The 25284-nt window shown below is 35.9% G+C and overlaps 1 protein-coding gene and 1 non-coding gene across 3 annotated transcripts in view; one reads left to right on the top strand and one right to left on the bottom strand.

Moving 5' to 3' along the window:
- Positions 1-3668: 3668 nt before the first annotated feature.
- The window catches only part of VPS35 (VPS35 retromer complex component), a 28915-nt gene continuing 7299 nt past the window's right edge, over positions 3669-25284 (bottom strand). For both annotated transcript variants that reach the window (XM_027044387.2, XM_027044388.2), the window contains exons 3-17: positions 24915-25011; positions 23855-23978; positions 22425-22607; positions 20568-20781; positions 19303-19386; positions 18791-18900; positions 15178-15274; positions 14937-15085; positions 12992-13199; positions 12087-12242; positions 9352-9474; positions 7321-7500; positions 6585-6824; positions 5324-5467; positions 3669-4665 (exon numbers count right to left, since the gene is read on the bottom strand). In XM_027044387.2, coding sequence (XP_026900188.1) covers positions 4486-4665; positions 5324-5467; positions 6585-6824; positions 7321-7500; positions 9352-9474; positions 12087-12242; positions 12992-13199; positions 14937-15085; positions 15178-15274; positions 18791-18900; positions 19303-19386; positions 20568-20781; positions 22425-22607; positions 23855-23978; positions 24915-25011 — 2289 coding nt within the window. In that variant the 3' untranslated portion in view covers positions 3669-4485. The remainder of the gene's footprint in view (positions 4666-5323; positions 5468-6584; positions 6825-7320; positions 7501-9351; positions 9475-12086; positions 12243-12991; positions 13200-14936; positions 15086-15177; positions 15275-18790; positions 18901-19302; positions 19387-20567; positions 20782-22424; positions 22608-23854; positions 23979-24914; positions 25012-25284) is intronic.
- TRNAR-CCU (transfer RNA arginine (anticodon CCU)) lies at positions 21624-21696 on the top strand. The gene has a single exon. It is a non-coding gene; the product is annotated as a tRNA-Arg (tRNA).

Raw genomic sequence — 25284 nt, 5'->3', positions numbered from 1 at the left:
TTGAGAATCTGGTCCAAGGGATGTGTAAAAGGATAAAAGTAGTTGACAGGCATGGTTTTGTGATAGCCCATATCCTGAGAGACATCCTATTTAAGGCTTAAAATCATTGTGGTTCAAATTTATATTAATTTTACTGAATCTGCACACTATCCTGTCAACCCATTTTATTCTTTGATAAGGATCACCAGTTTAGATTTTAACTTTTCTTTTAGTAGGCTCCATACCCAACATTGAGTTTGAACTCACAACCCTGAGATCAAGAGTTGCGTGCTCTACCAGCTGAGCCAGCCAGATGCCCCAATACTAACCCTTTTGGTTGGAGTTTTGAGTACTCCATTGCCTTTGTATATAGACAGTAAGCCTGATAAAAAATGGTAGAACCCAGGGGCACATGGGTGGCTCACTCGGTGAAATGCAGAGCTCGATCTCAACAACCATGAGGTCATGACCTGAGCCAAAATCAAGAGTAGAATGCTTTACCAACTGAGCCACCCAGGCACCCCCAAATGTGCTCCTTTCTAACATTATATCTAATGGTCATGAAGCCATTTGTATTTACACTTAGCTCTGCCTTGTAAAAATAGATTAAAGTCACAGCTTAAGATTTTACTTCGTCTTAGGAAGACATTTCTAACCTAAGGCTAATCACTGTGATGAGTGGTTAAAATATACAGTACATCTCCAGAGATTTTGGAGGCTTGGACCTAGTTTTGTTGGCACACTGCAGTGTGATGTAGAGGAGTGAACAGCAGTATGAGGTCCTTCCCTACCCATTCCCAACTGACTTATTTTGAATTACCACAAGCCAGAAAACCTAAGTCTTTAATCAAACCTAGGGCAGGTCACTCAAGTATACAACAAATGAGTAGATATTGGCTAGCTGACTCAGTGTCTGCTGTCCAACTCCAGGACACCCCCAATCATAGCAAACAGGAAGGCTCCTTGAGAGATTTCCTCACCCCATCACTTTTCATTTATAGTATGTAGTCTGGAATTCCCATCATCAAAGACAATGCCATTGAGAAATCCTTTCAATTCCATTCTGCTTGAACTTTTTTCTTTGAATTCTTATGAAAGCAATGTAATGGAAGAGCCCTCTGAAATCTAGACTTTGTATTTAAATCCCCTCTCAGTGTCTATGGTGGTATACTTATTCCTTGTGGTCTGTCCTATTTCTCAATGGCTCTGAGAGATGTACATGAACTGTACTACAACCATTCTTCCTTTTCTTGAAAGCACTCTATGATGCCTGACCAAGTCCAACACCTCCCTCTTTTAAGCTACACTAACAGATAAAACAGCCTGCAAACTAACCGGGACCCCTAGTGGACAAGGTAATATCAGAGCTCCTTTATCTGATGGCTCCCAATGTCATGGCTAAAGGACCAGTCAGAAGCATGAGTTTCTAGGTGAAAAAGCAATCATCTGGACTCCAAGAATCACTTCAGACAAGTGGAGATAGGAAAGGGAGGGCAGAAATGTCCTAAAACAGCATCTCAGAATGAGAAAGGGTCATCCACTCACACCACCTCTTAGATATGTCCTCCTAACTGTCCCCTAGTCTTGGAATTCTCCATGCAACATTAGGCCTGACCTAGGCTCAGTGCTTCTCTCCACCAGGTTTTTTTCCCCCTGGTCTATCAAGAACCAGTACTTTTTTTATAAGACACAATAAAAATTACTAGAAAAAAGGAGGCCAGGGAAGCAGGCATACAAAGCACAAGCCCTAATTCATTAGATTCAACAGACATAAAATCACCAAACTGGTTTAAGTGTGTCAATTCTTAGTCCTTTTTTCTTTTTTAACTTTTTTAAAATTTCTCATTATAGACAGGTAAGAGTTTAACTTGCTTCAGTCCATGGATCACTCTTGGATAGCCTGGCTCCATCTATAAAATATGGGACTGCAGGTCAAGCATTAGCCTCACAAGGCTAAAAAGACAGACTTGAAGTCACATGAGGATTCATAAAACCTCCTCCAGGCTTTACCCCAACACCTTCAGCCCCCACTTCTATGCTCTCCTGGGCATACCCTTATCACATTACTGTTGGTCTTCACACCAGATGAAAATTCTCAAAGCTAGGGACCCTATCTTGTTCACCTTTATACCCAGTGCCTGTACTTGGCATATAGTAGGTACCCAATTTTTGTTCAGTAAAGGAATGTGTGAATTAAGATTAGCAGAGCTTTGGTTTATTTCCTAAATCTGTTCTCTTCACCTCACCAAAACAATGGGAAATACTTTATACCCTGTACTGACATTTTACCTCTGAACCTTCCTGAGCTCAAATTCAAGTATTCTCCTTGAGTCACGTCTTTATTTCTCCAGTTGTATTTCACAAAATATGTGAATAGAATGAACATGTTGACTTCTATTCCACAATCAAGTTTATATACTGAGTAAAGTGGCACCTGCAAAGTACAGAAAGGATTTGCTAGACTTAAAAGGGTCTACAGAGAAGCTTAGGATACTTGGTAGATTTTAATGGTACCAATTCTATAATTTTATTCTTTAAAACCTGATGTCTAAGACATCATTCATGCTGCTATAACAAAATACCATAGGCTGGGTAACTTATAAACAGAAGTTTATTTCTCATAGTTCTGGAAGGTGTTAAGTCCAAGATCAAGGCACCAGCATGGCTGAGTGAGGGCCCTTCCCCAGGTTGCATACTGCCAACCTTTGTTTTCACAAAGTGGAAAGGAGCAAGCAAGCTCTCTGGGCCTCTTTTATAAAGGCACTAATGCCATTCGTGAGACTCCACCCTCATGACCTAAGCACATTCCAAAGGCCCCACCACTCAACATCTTTGGAGGCTAGGATTTCAACATATAAATTGCAGGGGTGGTGGGGAGAGGGGGATACAAACATTCAGACCATAGCACCTGAGAAGTGCTAGACGTCTATCAATGTGGGTGAAGGGGCAGATGGTAAGGTATTAAGTGAGGTGATCATTTGAAAATGTCCATACATTTGCAAAGTCTCCCTTCAAGAGGTGGAGCTTAATGTAATTCCTCTTACTCTTGAGTATGAGTTAGTCTTAGTGACTCCTTTCTAGCAAACAGAAGAAGGCAAAAACAACAGTATGTCACTTCTAAGGTCAGGTCATAAAAAGGCATGTGGTTTCCTCTTTGCCCTCTCTCACATGGGTCACTTTGGAAAAGCCAGCTGCTGTCATGAAGACTTTCTAGCTGCCCTTGTAAAGGCCCACAAAGAAAGGAATAGAGGCCTTTAGATAATGGTCATGTGAATAAGCTTGGAAGCCAGTCCCAACCAAACCTTGAGATGGTTGCAGCTCCAGGCAAAATCTTGAGACACCCTAAGCCAGAACCACTGGCTAAGCTGCTCCCAAATTCCTAAGCCAGAACACCATGAGATAAATGTTGTTTCAACACACTAAGTTTTGGAATAATTTGTTACATGACAGATAAAGGTGGTGAGCCTTCTGGAAATTAATGTGGAAGTACCATGCCTAAGGAGAAGAGAATAAGGCCAAGGAAAGCAAATGGGTATAAACAGAAGAATAGATGGTGCCTTGCTCAAGAAGTGCTTAAAATGAAAGCTTAAAATGAACAAGCAAGTGTTGTACATAAGATTGTCTATTAACCACAGGCATTCTACTAGCTCCTTCTATAAATCTAGCATGAAAGGGTAAAAAGTCCAAAATTGTTAATAGCAACTTTATTGTTTCACTGGTGGAAAAAAAAAAAAAAATCATGGTAATTGTACGATGCATTTCCCCTTAAATATACAATGAAGGTTATACATAAATTATACTGATCACGAATTTTCTATTTTATGCTATTTAGAACAAAATTATTTTGATAAATATGCCCAGAGTAAAACATAGGTTCTTAATGAATGACGGAGTCCAAATATGCAAAATATAGCTTTTGGTTTTGACCATGGTGCTTTAAAATTCTCAAACATGCATTAATATATTCTAGTTTTAGGGAAAATATTACACATGGCCTTATCTTGCATTTAGGGAAAAACCCAAGCTGAATTTCACATACAGTATCCCTTTCCTCTAAATTAATCTCAAATTGGACTAGAGAACAAAGAGACAGACACTTTCAGGTTAGTACTCCCAAGTAACGAAAGAAATTACACAACCAACAAAACGAAATAAAGGAAGAAGGGCTTCATTAGTAGCTGAGATAAGTGGTGGTTTGCTGTTTTTTTTGTTGTTGGTGGGTTTTGTTTTTTTGTTTTGTTTTGTTTACAGATCACAGGAGTTTTAAATAGCAGATCAATCATGCTACCTGGGGTGATCAGACAGATTGAGCACTTATGAAGTGAATAGTTTTATTAAGGTCCTGAAGGTGAGTGTCCGGAGGTGCTGGGTAAAACACATCACAGGTAAGAAACGGGAAACCTACCTCAGCATTTCTGAAAGGCACAATCTATGGAGGGGAAACCTAGTATAATAAAACCCTTACTGGATGTACATGGAAAGAAGTATGGTGAGCCAGTTTCCTTTTTAAAGGATGAGACCTTCATAAATTGGCCCCTCAGATTCTGGTGACTCCCGCCTCAAACGCAAATGCTCCAGTGTGTTAAGAAAATGTTTGTTAATCTGCTCTGTTTCTTCACTGGACTCAAGATTTGGGAGGTCTTCTCGTATCTTTTGGATAAGCTGGTTCAAAACCTGAATTGTGACCTACAAAAGAACACGCACAGTTTCATAACCAAGCATGTACGATAAAAAAGAAAAGATAATTCAATAAAAACGTTTTAAAGATTGTCTTACTCGCACCAATCACCAGAGTAATCAATCATAAAAAAAGACATATGAAAACATGATCCCTGCTTTGAGCAACAACTATTGGCAATTCACCAAAACAACCAACAAAACAAAATGAAAAAAAAAAAAATCAATAAAAATTAGAGCATCACAAACCAATAAAAGAATAGCAAAATTTTACTTAACCTACAAATCTTCAACACTGTACTGCTAAAAGGATAATTCATTTAGGAATTATTCTAAACTTGTATGTGATGACCAATCAGTATACTATATTTGTAAATTATTTTGTGTTTTTCAAACAGACAGGGACTATTTTTTTTATAAAATATTCATAACAAAAGAGATGAGAATTTCTTGTACATGATGAGCTCTTCTGTTAGAGAGATGCATCTATAGACAGAAAAGGATACTAGAGAATAAAAGAGACTACTAGGTGAATTCTCTAAACTCTGACCCTCTTAAACAAAAAAAAAAAGTTATCAAGATCATAAAATTTAATATGTATCAGATCTCTGAAGAGCAGGAAGGGAAGTATTAATTCACTAACAATATTTTATTATAGTTTACTTACCGCATCATTTTCCTTTTCATAAAAATAGATATATCTGTTCAGAATTTCTATAAAAAGTTGCACTTGTAAAGAGGGGTCCATGCACTGATTTGCTATTTTCAGAGCTTTCTTTAAGCATTCCATTACCCTCTTGCCTCCATGAAGCTAGAATAAAAGTGAGGGGATTGGGGGTAAGGGGAGAGTATTAAAGAGATTAATGAATCACAAATATCCCATTTCACACAAAGATATAAACAGAACCCTACCCTACACTGGCTCTTTTTTAAGGTACACAACAAATTTAAAACCTCTTCATTTTTTTTAAAGACACAGCTATATTTTAAAACATGTATTTGTTTTACATATTCACTTTTTTAAAGAGTATCCATTTCTTTAAATGTTTATTTAATTTGAGAGAGAAAATAAAGGAGAGAGAGAATCCCAAGCAGGCTTCACACTGTCAGTGCAAAGCTTGAAGTGGGGCTCAAACTCACAATGAGACCATGACCTGAGCCGTAATCAACAGTGGGATGCTTAACCAACTGAGTCACCCAGATGTCCCTGTTTTACATATTTGTATCTTAAATGTTTTATATTTATTATGTATACCTTTTTTCTTTTTTTTTTTTAGAGAAAATGTGAGCAGGAGAGAGGCAGATAATTTTCTTTTTTAATGTTTATTTACTTTTGAGAGAGAGAGAGAGAGAGAGAGAGAGAGAGACAGACTACGAGCAGGGGAGGGGCAGACAGAGGGGGACACAAAATCTGAAGCAGGCTCCAGGCTCTGAGCTGTCAGCACAGAGCCCAACGTGGGGCTCAAACTCACAAATTGCAGAGATCATGACCTGAGCTGAAGTCGGACGCTTAGCCAATTGAGCCACCCAGGCGCCCCAGCAGGGAGAATCTTAAGCAGGCTCCATGCCCCATGTGGAGCCTGACATAGGGCTTGATCTCACAACCATGAGATCATGACCTGAGATGAAATCAGGAGTAGGACGCTTAACCAACTGAGCCACCCAGGCATCCCTGTTATGTATACTTTTTAAAGGTAGTAGTATATACTTGCTATGTTACAATATCCTTAAAGTGGGTCTTCACCACAGTATGTTAACTCTGTACAGTATACTTTACCATCCATTTCATTTATTTTAATAAACAAGGCAATTTTCTTTGTCAAGTTTCCAAGCACTCCAAATGCTTCACTTCCAGCACACAAGGACCCGGCAGCTACTTCCAGCAAACAATCCCCTCTTCTATGACCAGGAATGACCTCCCTCCTTACCTCTTCCCCATTTTTGTCTGTGTTTCTGCCAGACCAGAAGAGATGTGCACAGGTGCTCACAGCTCGGCCCTGATCTGGTTTCTTCAGAAGTTTGGATGCAGCAAGTGCACACTGAGTCCTCAAAGGTTCATGATTCTCTTCACTGAAGCACTTCATCCTCTCAAAAGTACCAATGATCAAGGTGATGGCAGCAAGCTGTGCTTTGGAATCACTGATTTCATCTTCATACAGAGAAAATGCCTGGTGAACAAGAAGCAGAAGAGACCTTTACTACTATCTACTCAAGCATTTTCTAAAGTACTTCCCAACAAACCCCCATCGTGTGAGACACTTGTAGCCCCTTCAGATCACAAGATGCTGACCCCTCCCTTGGAGAAGCACAAGACACAGCTGATATGGAAAGATACTGACAACTTCCAACAAAGAAACTTGTTTTAACTACTGTTTAACCCAGAGTTCCCAAGCTGAATAAAGGTACTTTTTACCCCATGAAACACTTTTACCTAGGCTTACCTAGAAATCTTAAATCTCATTAGCACCCAGTAACTGATCCATTTTCCTGTTCCAAATCAATCAATATGACTACAGTATTAAGGAGTTCCAAGATGGTGGGAAAGGGATAATTACAAATTCAGTTAAGAGACAATCCATGTGCACTAACTGCCATAACTACAGACAGGTGGCTGAACACAGCAAAACTGTAACATTAAACACAGAAAGGAGAACAGACCATCACCTGGGACATAAATTCATATGCTACTGTTTCGTGATTTTCAAAACCAATTTCTCCAGCAGCTAGAGCCCCTTGAAGAAAAAGTCTTAAGGGTAATTCTGCCAGCTCTGCTTTGATCAAAGCACTGATAGTCTGGTGAGCAAATGAAAAAATCTTCTGGCATTTTTTTTCCCACTTGTCATCCTAAAAGGAAAAAAAAAATAGTTTAAATTACCTTACTTTCAAGATTAACTTGCTCAAGAATATTCATTTTATGTGAAACGTCTTTAGAACAGGGAAAGCAGGAAAGCTGAGCTCAAGGTTCTCCTGGTATCCTTCTTCTGTTTCATTTATAAAGCACACAAATGAATCAAGCACAATGTCTTCTCAAAACATCAATTTGTAGTTACTGACTTGACCATTTTTGTATATTTGGCATTTGTTTTTTCTCATCAGAAAATCAACACATACCCCAATTGGACAGAATTAAGAAAATAAACCAAAGAATTTTAAAAATTGAAATCATCCCTAAATCCACCATCCAGCAATAATCAGTAATAACATTCTGATATTAAGGTCTTCTTTTTTGTCTATGCAAATCATAACTAACTAGGATCTCTGTTCTGGTTTTGTTTTCTACTTTAACTCACCAGAAGAGTAAAACTGGGTTCGTGCTGCATATACTTGCACCCTTCACTTATTTTGTCATAACTTTTCCTCATGATACGAAGTTACTGGAAATCATTTTAATGACTAGAAACTTTTCACAAACTGGATGTAGGGTAACTTACTTAACTACTCCCTTTGGAAATAATCTGCAATATGACAATGAATGCTCTGTATACAAAAAGATTTATTGAATCCTTAATTATTTCCTTAGTATAAATTCTTAGAAGTGGACTTTATTAGCTCTTTTAAGGTTCTACTTACATAATGCCAGAGTTTTCTAGAAAGACTGTACTATTTCACATACCCACCATTACCAGATGAGAATTATCATCACACCATTGCCACTGCTGAACCTTATTTTTCTTTCCTTTTTACCAGTTTAATTTCTAAAACAGAGGTTCATTGTTGTAATTACTAGTGAGGTTAGATATTTTATCCATGTTTAACCATCAAAATTTCTTATTAAAGCAATCAATTCTTTTCATTTTTAAAATCAGATAATAGTCAAGGATTAAATGCAATAATCCAAGTATATACACAGTCCTCGGCATAGTATACGGCACGTAGTGAATGCTGGCTGCTATTTCCATTATTGCTTTCGCCAAAATCTATACATAGAATGCTGGAAAAGGGTCTAAATGAGTGGCTGGCATGATAAAAACTGGCCAAAAGCTGCTATGTCATGCTGGCATATCCACTAAATAAATCTGCTTCTCCACTATTAGAAAAGTAAGTTTACCGAGGCTTACTCCTTAACACTAACTGACTGTCCAACTATCAGGTATGCTATATTTAAGTATTTTCTATAAAACTGTATTATCGAAGACTTAAGTCATGATTCTACTTAAGGAATAAGTGTGTAAAAAAATGTACACAATTCATAAAATAATTCAATTTTAGGCTTTTGGAGAGAGGTTATTATGCAATGTCAGGCCCTTTCATTAGGCAAAGCTACCTTGAATCAGACCTTACCTGTTATGTACTTGCAACCTCTACATGAGATTACTGTATCACTTTAGAATTGGTAAAGACCCTAAGAAAGTAAAATCATTCCTAAACTAAAGCACTCTGAGCCAATTCTCTAATAAACTTATCAATGTCTCACAAGTAATCTTTAAATACAGGAAAAACTCCTAGCATAAATTTATACTGTTTTAATCTTTCATTTCTAAGTGTTTTTATGTGATCCCTCAGCTACTATGCAATCTACCAACACCACTGTTAGGAACACTTAATACAGGATGCATAATGAATTGACTTATTGAAACTGGAATTTTATTATACCATTGTCTATTTTTTTATATGTCTCAATTTCTATAATAAATAACACATACAGATGAAGAAAAAAAGAAAAAAAAGTAATGACATACTTAAAAGTCAACCCACCACTTTAGAATTCTCTTTGTAGCGAAACGCCAGCTGGTAAGCTGCAAATACCAAAGGTGGCAGTGTGAAGCGAATCCGTTGATTTCCACCAGCTCCAAAATGTTTTCGTGCCGTGTTTAAAATCTGACCCCCCCCCCAAAAAAACAAAACCCAAAACATTAATCTTTCCTGAACTATGATTAATCATTTATAAAATTAAATGAGGGCTCTAATCATTGTCATTGCTACCATTTTTGACTGTATCTAATATGCAGCAGGCTTTACAGTAGATGCTTTACATTTCTTATCTCACTGGGTCAATACAATCAACATCGCAACCAAGACAGATAGTAACCCCATTTCACAAATGAAGAAACCCGAGGTTCAAAGGTAATCTGCCCAAGGTTATATAATCAGAGACAATGACAGATGTACACATATTTTCATATACATATGTACGTAGTGTACTGTGTTTATAAAAACTGCAGGCTCTGGGGGAACCTGGGTGGCTCAGTCGATTAAGCGTCCAACTCTTGACTTCGGCTCAGGTCATAATCTCACAGTTCATGGGTTCAAGCCCCACATAGGGCTCTGCGCTAACAGTGGAGAGCCTGCTTGGGATTCTCTCCACCACCACAACCCCCCCAACACTCCTCCCCCGCTGGCGCACGCACTCTGCCTCTCTCTTTCAAGATAAAATAAACTAAAAAAATAAAGAAGACTAAAATTAGGGGCACCTGGGTGGCTCAGTCGGTTAAGTGTCCAATTTCAGTTCAGTCATGTATTCACTGCTCACGGCTCAGAGCCTAGAACCTGTTTTGGATTCTGTGTCTCCCTCTCTCTCTGCCCCTCCTCTGGTCCTGCTCTCTCTTTCTCTCTCTCTCAAAAATAAACATTAAAAAAATTTTTTTAAATAAATAATTAAAAAATAAATTAAAAAATATAAAAAGACTGCAGGCTCTGAACACAGACTTACATTTAAAAGTAGTTTCTAGGGGTACCTGGGTGTCTCAGTCAGTTAAGCATCTGACTTCAGCTCAGGTCACGATCTTGCAGTTCGTGGGTCCGAGCCCCACATCAGGCTCTGTACTGAGAGCTCAGAGCCTGGAACCTACTTCGGGTTCTGTGTCTCCTCTCTCTCTGCCCCTCCCTTGCTTATACTCTGCCCCTCTTTCTCTCAAAAATAAACATTAAAAAAAATTTTTAATAAAAAATAAAAAAATAAAAGTAGTTTCTAACACTTACTATCTGAGTGACCCTGAGTAAAGTATTTACCTTCTCTTAGCTATAAAAGTTTCATTTGAAAAATGGGGTAGTATATTTCTCCTAGGGTTGTTGGGAAGATCAAGTAATACATGTGAAGTGTTACCAGTTCCTGACACAAGGCAAGTGCTTAGAAAATGTTGGCTATTAGTAGGATGCAAAAACAGTTATATGCACATTGCTGGTATGTCATACCTCCTAATTCAGAAAAAAAAAAAAAATACCATTACAGTCAAAAGAAATGACAATATACTTTAAAAAGAGCCATTGTGAAACATCAGGTTTTTCAGAAAAAACACAAATATTCATGAAATATTTTTTAATATGTGTGACACACTGTGTGACATATTCAGATTCTGTATTCACAAAATATCCTCTGATATAATAGACAGATAAGAGAATGCATTCCCCCTTGGGGAGTCAGAGCTAATAATCCTTGTCTTAATTCTCAGTACATAGGCAAAATCAATTGGCTAGATGTGGAAGGCATACTTCCTACCACTACATTTGGTATGCAACAAAAAGTGAAAACCAACGTAGCGTAAGGGGATCACTTAAAATATCTGAACAATCAGCCAGTCATCGTACACAGATCACACACAGTGCACAGAATGTGACTCTGGAGTGCCCAGAATGTTTATCATTAAGCCAAGTCAAAGACTATCATCTTGCCAATAGAAATCAGCTTCTTTTTCACACTGCTTATGAAGGAGTACAAGAGTGTCAACTATAACAAAAGAAATCAATAGAAGGAGAAAGTCAGGACTCAACCTCAAATAAAAATGTTCCTCATTTTAGCAGTCTAACTATAGAGCTTCATGTATCTAACAACAGTTAAACTACACCTTGCCCAAACAATAATTAAACAGCCATCTGTGCTACCTTTCATTAAAACAAATCATCTGGTATCAGTCACCAATATTCCTACTCAGGCAACATGTTATTCATTTCACAAAGATTTACTGAGGACTAATGATAAACAAAGGGAAAACCTCAACTGATCGTTCTTTACCAAGAAAAAGAGGTTAAGAAAAAAAGACAATTTCAATTCTAAAGTGTTTTCATAAATTTTCAATGTGGCAAACACATACAACTTATATTTTCAAACCTTTGAAACATAAATACAACTGAATATGAGGACTGCTGTTTATACTTTAAATTTTACTATAGTAAACAGTGGACAATTCTAAAAACAGCACAGTTGAAAAAGAAAATGAACATGGAATGAGTACTGAACACCCAACTAAAGGAGGATGGGCTTTCTGCAATTCTTAAGAAGTCTTCAATGAAACTAGAGCAACCAACTTATTCCCAATAAGCTCACAATTATGCATTTATATATAAAGTGAAAGTCCATGGATGTCACTTAATCTTATTTGGTTGCAATTTTTTTTAAACTTTCTAAGGCCACAGCTGCATCAGACCATTCAAGTCACATCTACATGTGATTTCACTAGGAGCTGATGAAGCTGTGTAACTGAGTTAACTCATACCAAGTACTGCTGGTCAGGGTCCTCAGACCGTAGAAGATGAATGAATCTGCCCACAAGGCTCTGCTCATCAGCAAAGTCTTCTGGATCAGGGTCTTCTATGGGCTGATCTGGCTGATCCTGAATCAATGTGGATACCAAATTCATTATGGAATCCACCTATAACACAAGAGACACAGAAACCCACTGAAGTGAAACTATCAGCATATAAAATCAGTCAAAAGTGTTTCTAGTTGTATAAAGTTATCAAATAGTATTAACAATATAATTCCTTTTGTTATAAGAAAGTTTACATATGTTGATACAGATATAGACAAGAGTCTGGAAGAGATGCACCAAATTTTTTTTTGGCATTTTATTTTATTTTTTTTTTAATAATTTATTTATTAATTTACATCCAAGTTAGTTAGCATATAGTATAACAATCATTTCAGGAGTAGATTCCTTAATGCCCCTTACCCATTTAGCCCATCCCCCTCCCACAACCCCTCCAGCAACCCTCTGTTTGTTCTCCATACTTAAGGGTCTGTTATGTTTTGTCCCCCTCTGTGTTTTTATATTATTTTTGCTTCCCTTCCCTTATGTTCACCTGTTCTGTGTCTTAAAGTCCTCATATGAGTGAAATCATATGATATTTGTCTTTCTCTAATTTCACTTAGCATAATACCGTTTAGTTCCATCCAAAAGATGCACCAAATATTAATTAACAGTATTATTCTCTTACTGGTGAGATTATAATTTCTTCTTTATACATATATTTTTTTCTAATTTCTGATTTATATAATGAGTAGCTAATTATAACCTTTTTTAGCATTACTCTCTCCTCCCATTTCATGTGTCTTTCTCAAGATCTAAAATCCTAACTACATTGTCTGTTTTCCTAATATAGCATGTTGGTATTCTCTTACCTGGTCTTGAGAGACAATTTCTGTGTTATAATCCAGAACATTACTAAGCACATAACAACTCATGCTCTTTCTGGACTCATAGTCAAAATACTCAAAAAGTGGGTGAAAATGTTTTAATTTCAAGACTGTTAAAATATTGTTGTAAGTGTCAACAGGTATCTTCAAAAGTCTGGTGAGCTCCTTTGAAACTGCACTACTGGTAGCAATACTACAAAAAGAAAAACAACAGCCCTTTAATGAATAAAATTAGCTTTCTATATATATGAAAAACTCATTGCATAAAAATTTTTCATTTATACATTAAAGGAAATAGGTCAAGTGAATCATGCCATCTCAAAATACTCCAATGACCTTCTTCAAGAAGATAGAGATGTCTATCTAAACACAAACACGTATTCACCTCTTAATTTTCCATTAATACAAATAAGATGTAACACTCTCCAACTCAACGACCAGGTTGTACAGCTTGAGGTAAAATAACCATCTAGAATTTGACATTTCTAAGAAAAGTATTTTAAGTGGTAGTTAAGTTCCTGGGTAGCCAATAAATACTGTATATTCATGATGAAAATCGGTAGTAAGAAAAACCCATGCAAAACTAGCACCTCTACAAAACAGTTTCTTCTGCATCAGATGTAGGTGATTAAGGAAAAGCAGGCTAAATTCAAGGTAGTAGCTCATAGCAGCATTCTGTTGAGATGAGGCATATCCAGGCATTTATAAGACCTTTAGAGGTTGGGATTTCTAATTCCTTATTGTGTCTAATTTTACTTTAAAACTTACTTGGTGGGGGAATGTAGATACATAATTTAATTTTCTCTCATATTTAACATTCAAGATCTGGAATGTTTTTCAGTTCAAAAAAAAATGGAAATAACCAAAAAAAAGGAGGTGGAGTGCCAAATAAAAGGAGGTAAAAGGAAAATGAGAAATCTTCCTGATGTAGCTAAACCACCAGAAAGGAGATGGAAAGGAAAAAGATGGTATGAAGTAAAATTATGAATAATTTTATTATTAAAAATATACTTTTTAATTATTAAAAAATAATTGACCCCATGTTCAGATGCAATGCAGGATGGGACAGTAGGAGGACTGCTGGTGAAAAGGTAAAGGGACCATAATTGCCCACGGTGGCCACTAGAGGATGCCACAGACTAGGACAGCATAGTTGAGGAAGCTCCCAAGTAGGTAACAAAATCAACTTTCCTTGATGGTATCAAAATCAAAGCTCAAAATAGAAAAATATTTCAAACCAATTTAATTTTCACACCTTAAATATATATGTTTCTAATTTTTCAAAACTTATTCATCTGCAGGAAATCACTTCTTATGGAAACACTGCTTAACATAAACAGTTGACCCATGAACCACACAGATTTGAATTGTGCAGGCCCACTTATACATGATGTTTTTCTACAAATACAGTACAGTACTATGAAATGTTATTTTCTCTTCCTGTAATATTCTTATAATTTTCTCTTTTCTCTGGCTTACTTGATTGTAAGAATACAGTATATAATACATAGAACGTAGAAAATACGTGTTCATAGCTGTTTTTTGTTGTTAAGGCTTCTGGTCAACAGTAGGCTATCAGTAGTTAAGTTTTGGGGGAGTAAAAAGTTCTAAGCAATTTTTCAATTGTATACAAGGTCAGTGCTCCTAATCCCAAGATTGTTCAAAGATGAACTGTTAATTTTCTTACCAGTTTGAAAACTCATTCATATTCTGAAATGGAAAGACTGCTTATACTCCATGAGTGCCACTACTTTATCAATGTACATAATCAAGGAATTGGTTGGCACTTTCTGCCCTGTAACACCAAGCAAGTCAACCTAACAAACGCTTCAGACAAATGCTAACATTTCCAAAAGCAATTAAGAATAACAAATCTGGGATTAAAAAAGTGTTTTATGAGGGTTTTTACAAAAATGTAACTTTGACTTACTGTTCAAGGTTGAGCTTATTAAATATCTCCACTGTAGTTTCTAGAACTTTATCAACATAGTCCACACGATCAGGGTAACACTTCATAGCAAGATTAATGAGAGAGACTTGTAAAGACACAACGTCCTCAGAAGGCATGTCTTGTCTAGACTGAAATGTTTAGAAAACCACAGAATTTAAACAAAAGGATATACCAGCTGAGAAGTTTCCAAGTTTTGAGAATTTAGAAAAGCCATTCAAACCTGTATTACTGTAGCCACCTGCTGTGAAAATATGTCAAAAAGTTTAATATCTGCTGGGATTCCAGGTCCATCTTCACGGTGAGCAAATAAAGCTAATCTGAAAAAGAAAACAATCTTTATTTTAACAAATACAGGGATTTGAGTGGTGGGATCATGGGTGACATTTTATTCTTTATACCTTACTGTATTTTCTACAAGGTATTTCTCCTAGAACATTAAAAAAGATTTTAAAAAAGAACGTGGAATTGAGCCATTCCCTCCATTCATTTTTTAATTAAGTTTTATTTTAATTCTAGTATAACAGCATTCTATCAGTTTCAGTGTACAGTATAGTGATTAAATTATTCCATACATCACCCCATCCTCATGACGAGTGAGTGCCCTCCTTAATCCCCATCATCTATTTCACCTATTCCCCACCCCCCACCTCCTCTCTGGTAACCACCAGTTTATTCTTTACAGTTAAGAATCTGTTTCTTGGGATGTGTCTTTTCTTTCCTTTGCTCATTTGTTTTGTTTCTTAAATTCTACATGAGTGAAATCATATGGTATTTGTCTTTCTCTGACTTATTTCAGTTAGCATAACACTCTCTAGCAAATACATTGTCATTGCAAATGGCAAGATTTCATTCTTTTTTTATGACTAAACATATGTATATATATAACACATCTTCTTTATCCATTCATCTATCCATGGGCATGGGCACTTGGGCTGCTTACATAATTTGGCTATTGCAAATAATGTGCTAAACACAGGGGTGTATGTATCCCTTTGAATTAGTGTTTTTGTATTTTTGGGGTAGATACGCAGTAGTGCGATTATTGGATTGTAGGGTAGATTTGTTTTTAAGTTTTTGAGGAACCTCCATACTGTCTTCCACAGTAGCTATTCCAGTCTGACTTCCAATCAACAGTGCAAGAGGGTTCTTTTCTCTCCATATCCTCACCAACACTATTGTTTCTTAGATTTTTGATTTTAGCCATTCTGAGAGGTGTGAGGTATCAATCATCTCATTGTAGTTTTGATTTGTATTTCCCTGATGATGAGTGACATTGAGCACCTTTTCACATGCCTGTCGGCCATCTGTAGGTCTTTGGAGAAATGTCTGTTCATGTCTTTGGCCCATTGTTTTAATTGGATTGTTTTCTGGGTATTCAGTTTTATCAGTTCTTTATATATTTTGGAAACTAACCCTTTATTGGATACGTCATCTGCAAATACCTTTTCCCATTCAGTAGGCTACCTTTTAGTTTTGTTAACTGTTTCCTTCACTATGCAGAAACTTTTTTTTTAAATTTATTTATTTTGAGAAAGAGAGTAAGCAAGCAGGGAAGGGACAAAGAAAGAGGGAGAGAGAATACCAAGCAGGCTCTGCACTAGCACCAAGCCTGACATGGGGCTCAATCCTATGAACTTTGAGATCATGACAGGAGCTGAAATCAAGAGTCAGACAAGTAACCAACTGAGCCATCCAGGTGCCCCAGAAACTTTTTATTTTGATATAGTCCCAATAGTTTATTTTTGCTTTTATTTCCCTTGCCTCAGGAGACATATCTAAAAAAATGTTCCTATGGCCAATATCAGAGAAATTATTGCCTGTACTCTCTTGTAGGATTTTTATGGCTTCCAGTCTCACATTTAGGTCTTTAATGCATTTTGAGTTTATTTTTGTGTAGTAAGAAAGTGGTTAATTCATTTTTAACTGAACAGTTTTGTCAATGATGTCTCATTTCACTGAATTCTTACTATATATACATATTTTATACTATACATAGATCTTCAATAGGGCAATTTTGCCATATGCTTTGAAGTCTAATCAAATAGATATGGATAAAAATGCATTAAAGTGACAAATGTATTCAACAACCATGATTTTAAAGAGCAATCTTTAAAAGATAAATTCCATGGGAATGCAAGCTGGTGCAGCCACTCTGGAAAACAGTATGAAGGTTCCTCAAAAAACTAAAAATAGAGCTACGCTACCCTACAACCCAGCAATTGCACTACTAGGCATTTATCCAAGGGATACAGGTATGCTGTTTCAAAGGGACACATGCACCCCCATGTTTATAGCAGCACTATCAAAATTGACAAAGTATGGAAAGAGCCCAAATGTCCATCGATGGATGAATGCATAAAGAAGATGTGGTATATATATACAATGGAGTATTACTCGGCAATCAAAAAGAATGAAATCTTGCCATTTGCAAGTATGTGGATGGAACTGGAGGTTATTATGCTAAGTGAAATTGGTCAGTCAGAGAAAGACAAAAATCATGACTTCACTCATATGAAGACTTTAAGAGACAAAACAGATGAACATAAGGGAAAGGAAACAAAAATAATATAAAAACAGGGAGAGGGACAAAACAGAAGAGACTCATAAATATGGAGAACAAACTGAGGGTTACTGGAGGGCTTGTGGGAGGGGGGAGGGGCGAAATGGGTAAGAGGCACTAAGGAATCTACTCCTGAAATCATTGTTGCACTGTATGCTAACCAATTTGGATGTTAATTTTAAAAAATAAAAAATAAAATAAAATAAAAGATAAATTCCATTATCAGCTTCCCTTAAGAGTATGCCCAATTTGCATGTAATTCTTGCTGCCCAGGTTTGAAGAGATAATTTGGAGAATTTGCTATATAAATTCTCAGACTTTAATAACTTAGGTATTTAAAATATAACAAAATGTATTTGCAGAAATAAATCTTCACTTGGGTTTCTGGTTTCATTACGTCAATGATGTGTAAGCTCACAAGCAGGACACATATTATATCCTGGCACTCAGCAGTTGCCAAGCAGGCACTCATTAAAACCATTATCAAAGGCAAAGTTTTATACTTTCACCCAAGACCACTGGCTAAAGTAAAATTTAAACCTAAAAGGAATTTACTAAACATATTTAATATTTCAAAATTCTTCTTTAAAAAAATGTGATAGAGTGATTACCTAAACATTCTTAATCATCTCTATTTAATGAATACTTGATAAAAAAAAAAAAAAAAAGACTCCCAAATCAAATCAGTTCCCACTAAAAGGTAACTTTCATTATTGTAAAAAACAAATTTTGTTCTTTGGATTTGTAAGATTTAAGTAATGAATCTGTATAACATTGCCAATTTAAATGCCAATTAAATGTCTAGATTAAGAGTTTCATGGGGCACCTGGGTGACTCAGTCAGTCGAGCATCCAACTTCGGCTCAGGTCATGATCTCACGGCTCATGAGTTTGAGCCCCACATTGGGCTCTGTGCTGACAGCTGAGAGCCTGAAGCCTGCATTGGATTCTGTGTCTCACTCTCTCTCTGCCTGCCCCTCCCGTGCTTGCACACATGCTCTCTCTCCCAAAACAAAAAACATTTAAAAAAATTTTTTAAAACAAAACAAAAGAACAAGAGTATTCATTATCTCCATGCCTGCTGCTAAGCCTCTTCTCATGCCTAAGCTAGGCAAGCACCTGGTAGGTACTCATACTTACAGAACTAAATGTTCATAATGTAATTACATTAAAATCATTAATAAAGATGTAAGAGAAATAAATAATTCACAGAAATGTTTTAAGTTCATTAGTTCCAAGTCAAAACACTGCCCTGCAGTGTTGGAAATGCTTACCTATCAATTAAAGCAATGATTATGTTTTTCACATTTACATTTTGGTGTAACTCAGCACAGGCCCGGAGAAAAGGATTCAAAGTTTGAAGGTGGAATTCATCAGGGAAAACCTGAAAATCAAATAATAATTGAGTGATACAAGTAAAAGTATTTCACATTATATTCTGGATTTACGGCAAAGGTCATATTTGTGGAAACAATCGTTTAATCTTACACAACTAAATTCAAATACATTACTTTTGAGCCTCTTTAAACATAAGGCCAGACAGAAATATTCCAATAACCAAAGTACATCTACAATTAAACTAAAACAAATGAGAACTAGAAAACATGAAAACTACTCTTCCCTACATTTTGGGGAGAAAAAACACATCAATACAAAGATGAAGTTATCATTAAGAGAAAATCCTTTACTGAGGCCAGCTGATATTCTATCAAGATTTTTTTCAAAACAATGAAAATTAATGAAAGACAAAATGAGTCCTTTTAAAAAGTGAAATGTTCTCACTTACCTGAATAATACACTCCATGAGATATTCTTGAGCCAAAGCATCCCTACAATTCACAACTTGTTCCAATATCCCAGTCAAAACAATCTAAAAGAGTTAAAAAAAATTATTTTTAAATCCTAAACCACTCCTCTAATAACATAAACTATTAATTTGAAAATCTTACTTTAGATTTTTCTTACCCCTATTTCATTTTTAAACTTTAACATTTTACAGAAGAATTTTTAAATAAAAATTTAAGTAAAAAATTCTGGGCTTCTATTTAGTAAGTCATTTAGGACGAAGTTCATTTTATCAATTTTTTCTTTTATAATTTGTGCCTTTTGTGCCCTAAGAAATCTTTGTCTAATTCAATATTATAAAGATTTCCTTTGTGTTTTCTTCTAAAAGTTTTATAGGTGCCTGAGTGCTCAGTCGGTAAGTGTTCGACTTTGGCTCAGGTTATGATCTGGCGGTTTGTGAGTTTGAGCCCCATGTTGGGCTCTGAGATGACAGCTCAGAGCCTGGAGCCTGCTTCTATGTTTCTGCTGTCTCTGCCCCTCCCCCACTCTCTCACATGCTCTCTCTCAAAAATAAACATTAAAAAAAAAAAACTTAAAAGTTTTATGGTTTTAGGTTTTATATTTACACCCCTGATCCATTTTTGACTTTTTCTACATGGTATGAGAATGGGTCACAGTTCAAGGGTTTTGTTTGCACACAGATGTCCAATTGTTCCAGAACCATTTGTTGAAAAGTAATGGTACTTTTATCAAAAGTAATTTATCATATATGACAGGGCCCATTCTGGATTCTCTTTTCCAGGGCTCAGCAAATCTAGCTCAATTATCTGTTTTTGTACATTACTTCTATATTGTCTATGGTTGTTTTTCACTATACCTGCAGAGTTTAGTGTTGTAGACAACATGGCTTGTAAAATAAAAAAATATATTACTATTTTTCCTTTCTAGAAAAAGCTTGTCAATCTCTGCTTTATTCCTCCCACTGATTTATGTGTTTATCCCTTCCACCAATATCACATTATCTTACTGTAGTTTTAGAGTAAATCTACAGTAATATGTAGTTAATCTCAATTTCAGAAAAATTGGTATCTTAATATTGAGTTTTCCAATCCACAAACACAAACTGAAAATCAATTTACTTAAATCTTCTTTAGTTTTAAAATGGTTTTCAATGTAGTATTATTTAATAAAAATATTTGTAAAAATCAGACCTCAATTTATATACCTCATGACGTAAGAAAAAGTGACAAGTAAAAGGATATAAACCTGTTTGTAACGTTCCACATTTACACCTTCCAACTGACTGAGGCGCACCAAATTTGTTCCCACTAAAATTCTGAGTTCTTGTCTTTCTCGTTCTCTTTTTTCCCTATCTCGGCTATGTCCCTGATGTTGCATTCGCACCCAGAGCTTGTTCATCTCTGCAAAGTTGAGTAGTACAAAATCCATGGAATCACTGATATCACCAGTTGTTTCTTCACTGCAAAGAGACAGTTGAAAAATTCTTTATATACACTATTTATGCCATAGGACCAGCTTTACTGTTATCCCTCTCCTTTGTGCATTTCCTTATTGCATTAATATGTCAATGTTTTCTATTAGAAATTTTAACTTCATTGGCTTAGTGTTCAATTTCAAGGAAAACAGACTCGAGAAAAAAAATACCAGGGAGAGAACACAGTACAAGTACAAAGGGACAAAAAACTTTCCCCCACTCTCTATCCGGGGCTAACTTGTTCTTACAGCAACTCCATTAATTCAAAAAGCCTAAAAAACTTGATACTAATAACATACTAACTACATCATTTTATCGAACTTTTTATGGTTCCAATTGGAATATAAGCTTTGAGAGGGAAGAGACTATGTTATTTCCTGCTTATTTTTCATCTTCTAGGATAGGAAACACAGTTTTCAAAATTTTTTAACGACTGCCTAATTAAATGCTCAAAACTGGGGTGCCTGGGTGGCTCAATCACTTAAGCGTCCAACTCTTGACTATGGCTGAGATCATGACCTCACAGTTCATGAGTTCAAGCCCTACATCTATTTTCTTGGGATTCTCTCACTCAAAAAATACATAAATACACTTTAAAAAAATAAAAAATAAATGCTCAAAAGTGACAGTCAAATCATAATAAAACAAATAACCTCGCCATCTCCTCAGCACTGTTAAGTTTTTATCTCTTCTATACTGTTTAACTTTGTCACATGCATGGTAAATTTTTATTATATTCTTTTTCCCTTAAAAAGGAACTGATGTAGATATACTAAAAACTATCGAATTGTGCACCTTAGAAATAAATGAATAAATAAATAAGGGGTGCCTGGCTGGCTCAGTTGGTAGAGCATGTGACTCCTGATCTCAGGGTCACGGGTTCAAGCCCCATGTTGGGTGTAGAGATTACCTAAAAAATAATAATAATAAAAAAATAATAAAAATGAATAAATGAATAAATAAAATTAAACAAAAAGAAATTAAGCTCCTCAATCTACAGAATCTTCACATAAATAGTTCATCTAGTTGGTTGAAGACCACAGCTGGCTGACTATCTACACTTGTAGAATAAAAGTGCAATGGATGTGGGTACTAGAATACTGGTCACACAAGAGATGGGGCTCTCACTGAAAGGCTTTTGTTTTTTCAGTTTTGGAGTTAATATGTAATTTGTGTACACAGATAACTTAAGTCTCTTATATCCAGGTTATCCAGTCCATAAATTATAAAACTGATAAGATACTCAAGAAACAATATGAAAATTAGCCTCACTTGTGGAAAAAGTTAATCATACCTCATGAATTCATCATAAATGTAACTTAAAAGGTCACAGTTTCAAAGAATACTTAACATAATGGAAAAATGCTCCCAATTATGTTAAATGAAAAAAAGCAGGTTCTAATAATCCACAGACATAAATTTCATAATAGTACATTTTACATCACACCACACATGCTCAAAAGTTCTGTATCACAAGGGAAATACATACATGAAATGCTACAAGTCGCTAGTTGGGTGTGGGGAGGAGAATTACTGAGATTTATTTTCTTACAAACACTTTTCTATACTTCTTGCATATTCTACAACAAAAAAATCTTACAACTAAATCAAGAAAGAAAATCACTTACTCTGTTGGCTCTCCCTCATCAGGTAAGATATTTCTGGTACACTGAAGAAGATAGTTCCGAAGAAATAAACCTCTCAAGGGATGTTGCACACCACGACACATTTCTACCAAATCTTTCAAAATATCTTTCCTGGACTGAGGAAACGATTTGACGTATACAACTCCAACTGTGATCAATAGATAACTAGGGGAATTATGAGAAAATATTTGATTAAAAATAAAATATTCAAAAATAAATAAATAAGTAAAATATTCAAGTCAAGAATTTGATTATGTCCAAACATACTGACTACAAACCTATTAAGACAGGAACCATGTTTTTCTTCTGCACAATGAAAAAATATCTAATTTATAATATAACCACAGTGCCTGAGTGGGTCAGTAAGTTAAACATCTGACTTCAGCTCAGGTCATGATCTCGTGGTTTGTGGGTTCAAGCCCCGCATCAGACTTTCTGTTGTCAGCACAGAGCCCACTTCAGATCCTCTGTCTCCCTCTCTCTACCCCTTCCCCACTCACTTGAATGCTCTGTCTCAAAAATAAACTTAAAGAGAGAGAACTTATAAAGAGAGAAAACCACTCATTGACCCTCCCCCCAACTTACATATATATTTACATACAGGTTATGTATATTTACATACATATATATATATATACACACACGAGTATCATAATCACCTTTACACATTAGGAAGAGAATAAACATCATTAATTTTTCTAGTAGTCACGACATTAAACAAAACAGTATGTCCACTTTTCTATTTCAAAAATTCCTCAACTATCTATATAAAAAGTAAAATTAATCATACCCTAAAACCTTAAAAGAAAACACAGAGTATTGGGGTGCCTGGGTATCTCAGTTGCTTAAGTGTCCAACTTTGACTCAGGTCATGATCTCACAGTTCATGAGTTCGAGCCCCACATCAGGCTCTGCACTGACAGATCAGAGCCTGCTTCAGACTCTGTCTCCCTCTCTCTCTGCCCTTGCCCACATTTGTGTGTGTGCATGTGTATGTGCTCTCTCTCTCAAAAATAAATATTAAAAAAATAAAAGGGGGGGGGGACACCTGGGTGGCTCAGTCGGGTAAGCATCCGACTTCAGCTAAGGTCATGATCTTGCAGTCTGTGAGTTCAAGCCCCGCATCAGGCTCTGTGCTGACAGCTCAGAGCCTGGAGCCTGCTTTGGATTCTGTGTCTCCCTCCCTCTCTGCACATCCCCAACTCGTATTCTGTAATTCTGTACTTAAAAATAAGTAAAAACATTAAAAAAAAAAAGAAAAAAGAAAACCTAGACTTTCTACCAAAATGCTAATCTCAATTTGTTAAGAAATTAAGTAACCTTAAAAATGATTTTTAAAAATCAAAGTTTAAAGGCTATAACATAAAGTGGAAAATGCAGTTATAAAAGCCCTCAAATTCTCAATTACTTACAGTCTTGGGATAATGTTTCCAGCATACTGTACAAGTTCATAGAGATCTGCCACTTTTCTTCCTTTAGCAAATTCATCTGTCAGGTAGACCTCCAAATAGTGTAGTTCATCAGAAATAGCCATATCTTTTCATTACAATTAAGGACTCAAATAAAGCTAAGCCAGCCTAAGCAATACAACACTTGATCTTAGCCAAAAGGCCGAGAAACAATGCCAGCCTAAGCAATACAATGGAACTTGTTGGAGTCATTAAACTACTGGGCAGATATTTTAAACATTAGTCCTTCAAAAAAGTATGTGTTTAAGAGCTCAGAGCCTGTGTCTCCCTTTCTCTCTGTCCCTCCCCTGCTCGTGGTCCGTCTCTCCCTTTCTCAAAAATAAAGACACATTTAAAAAAATTTTTTAATAAAGTTTCTGTTTACTCATATGTGGAATTTAAGAAACAAAACAAATGAACAAAGAGAAAAAAAAGAGAGACAAACCAATAAAGAGACCCTTAACTGTAGAGAACAAACTGATGGTTACCAGAGGGGACAGGAGTTGGAGGATGGGTAAAACAGGTGATGAGGATTAAGGAGGGCACTTGTCACAATGAGCACCAGGTGATTAAAAACTTAAAAAATAAATGGAATAAAATGTTAAAGAAAAAAAATAAAATAAGGGTTTTTAAAGATAGTCTGGTAAAGCAAAGGGGTATAAACAAGGATTGCCTAACATACTACTAGAGGGTTTTAAAATGGCAAAGCATTGAATTCATTTCCACTTCAGAATACTGCATAACAAAATCTAAGCATTAAAGAACCAACTGCCTAATAGCTTCAATATCCTTCATGAAGGGACTGGAAACTGCAACAACCTATTTAAAGAAGTTTAGGCATAGAAAAAGGGTTTCTGATATTCAGTTTTTCTTTTTCTCACAAAATTTCCATGGAGTACTATTTGGTTAAGACAATGAAAAATAATGTAAAACCAGAAAAACATAATAAGGAACAAACAAAATATGGCCTTATCAAGAAAAAAAGTATGATGAAAATGTTCAATCTTCAACATTCAAAAGATACAAAGTTCATAGTAGCTCTTTGGTGATAACATAGAAGTCCGGAGTTCACCAAGCATATTAGAAGCATGTTTCAGAGCATCCATAAGCTTGTTTTTGTCCTACAGAAATACCAAGAGAACTGATGAGAAAGCTTTCATTTAACTTGGATTTGTTATACAGTATGTAGTACTTAAATTATTTTAATCACATGCAAATCAGGTTAGTTTCACTTTACATTCTCTCTACTGAAAGAAAAAGATTCATGGTTCATCAGGACTGCAAAGCTTATTAGCAAGTCATCTGTAACTAGGACTGCAAACTTCCTGGCATAACTCTAATCTTTTCAACCCCTAGTGACTATGAAACTAGCTCCATTAATTCACATTTCCTAC

Source organism: Acinonyx jubatus, chromosome E2 (assembly GCF_027475565.1).
Source record: "Acinonyx jubatus isolate Ajub_Pintada_27869175 chromosome E2, VMU_Ajub_asm_v1.0, whole genome shotgun sequence".
In the NCBI taxonomy this organism is placed as follows: Eukaryota; Metazoa; Chordata; class Mammalia; order Carnivora; family Felidae; genus Acinonyx; species Acinonyx jubatus.
This window is presented reverse-complemented; position numbering and strand designations above follow the sequence as displayed.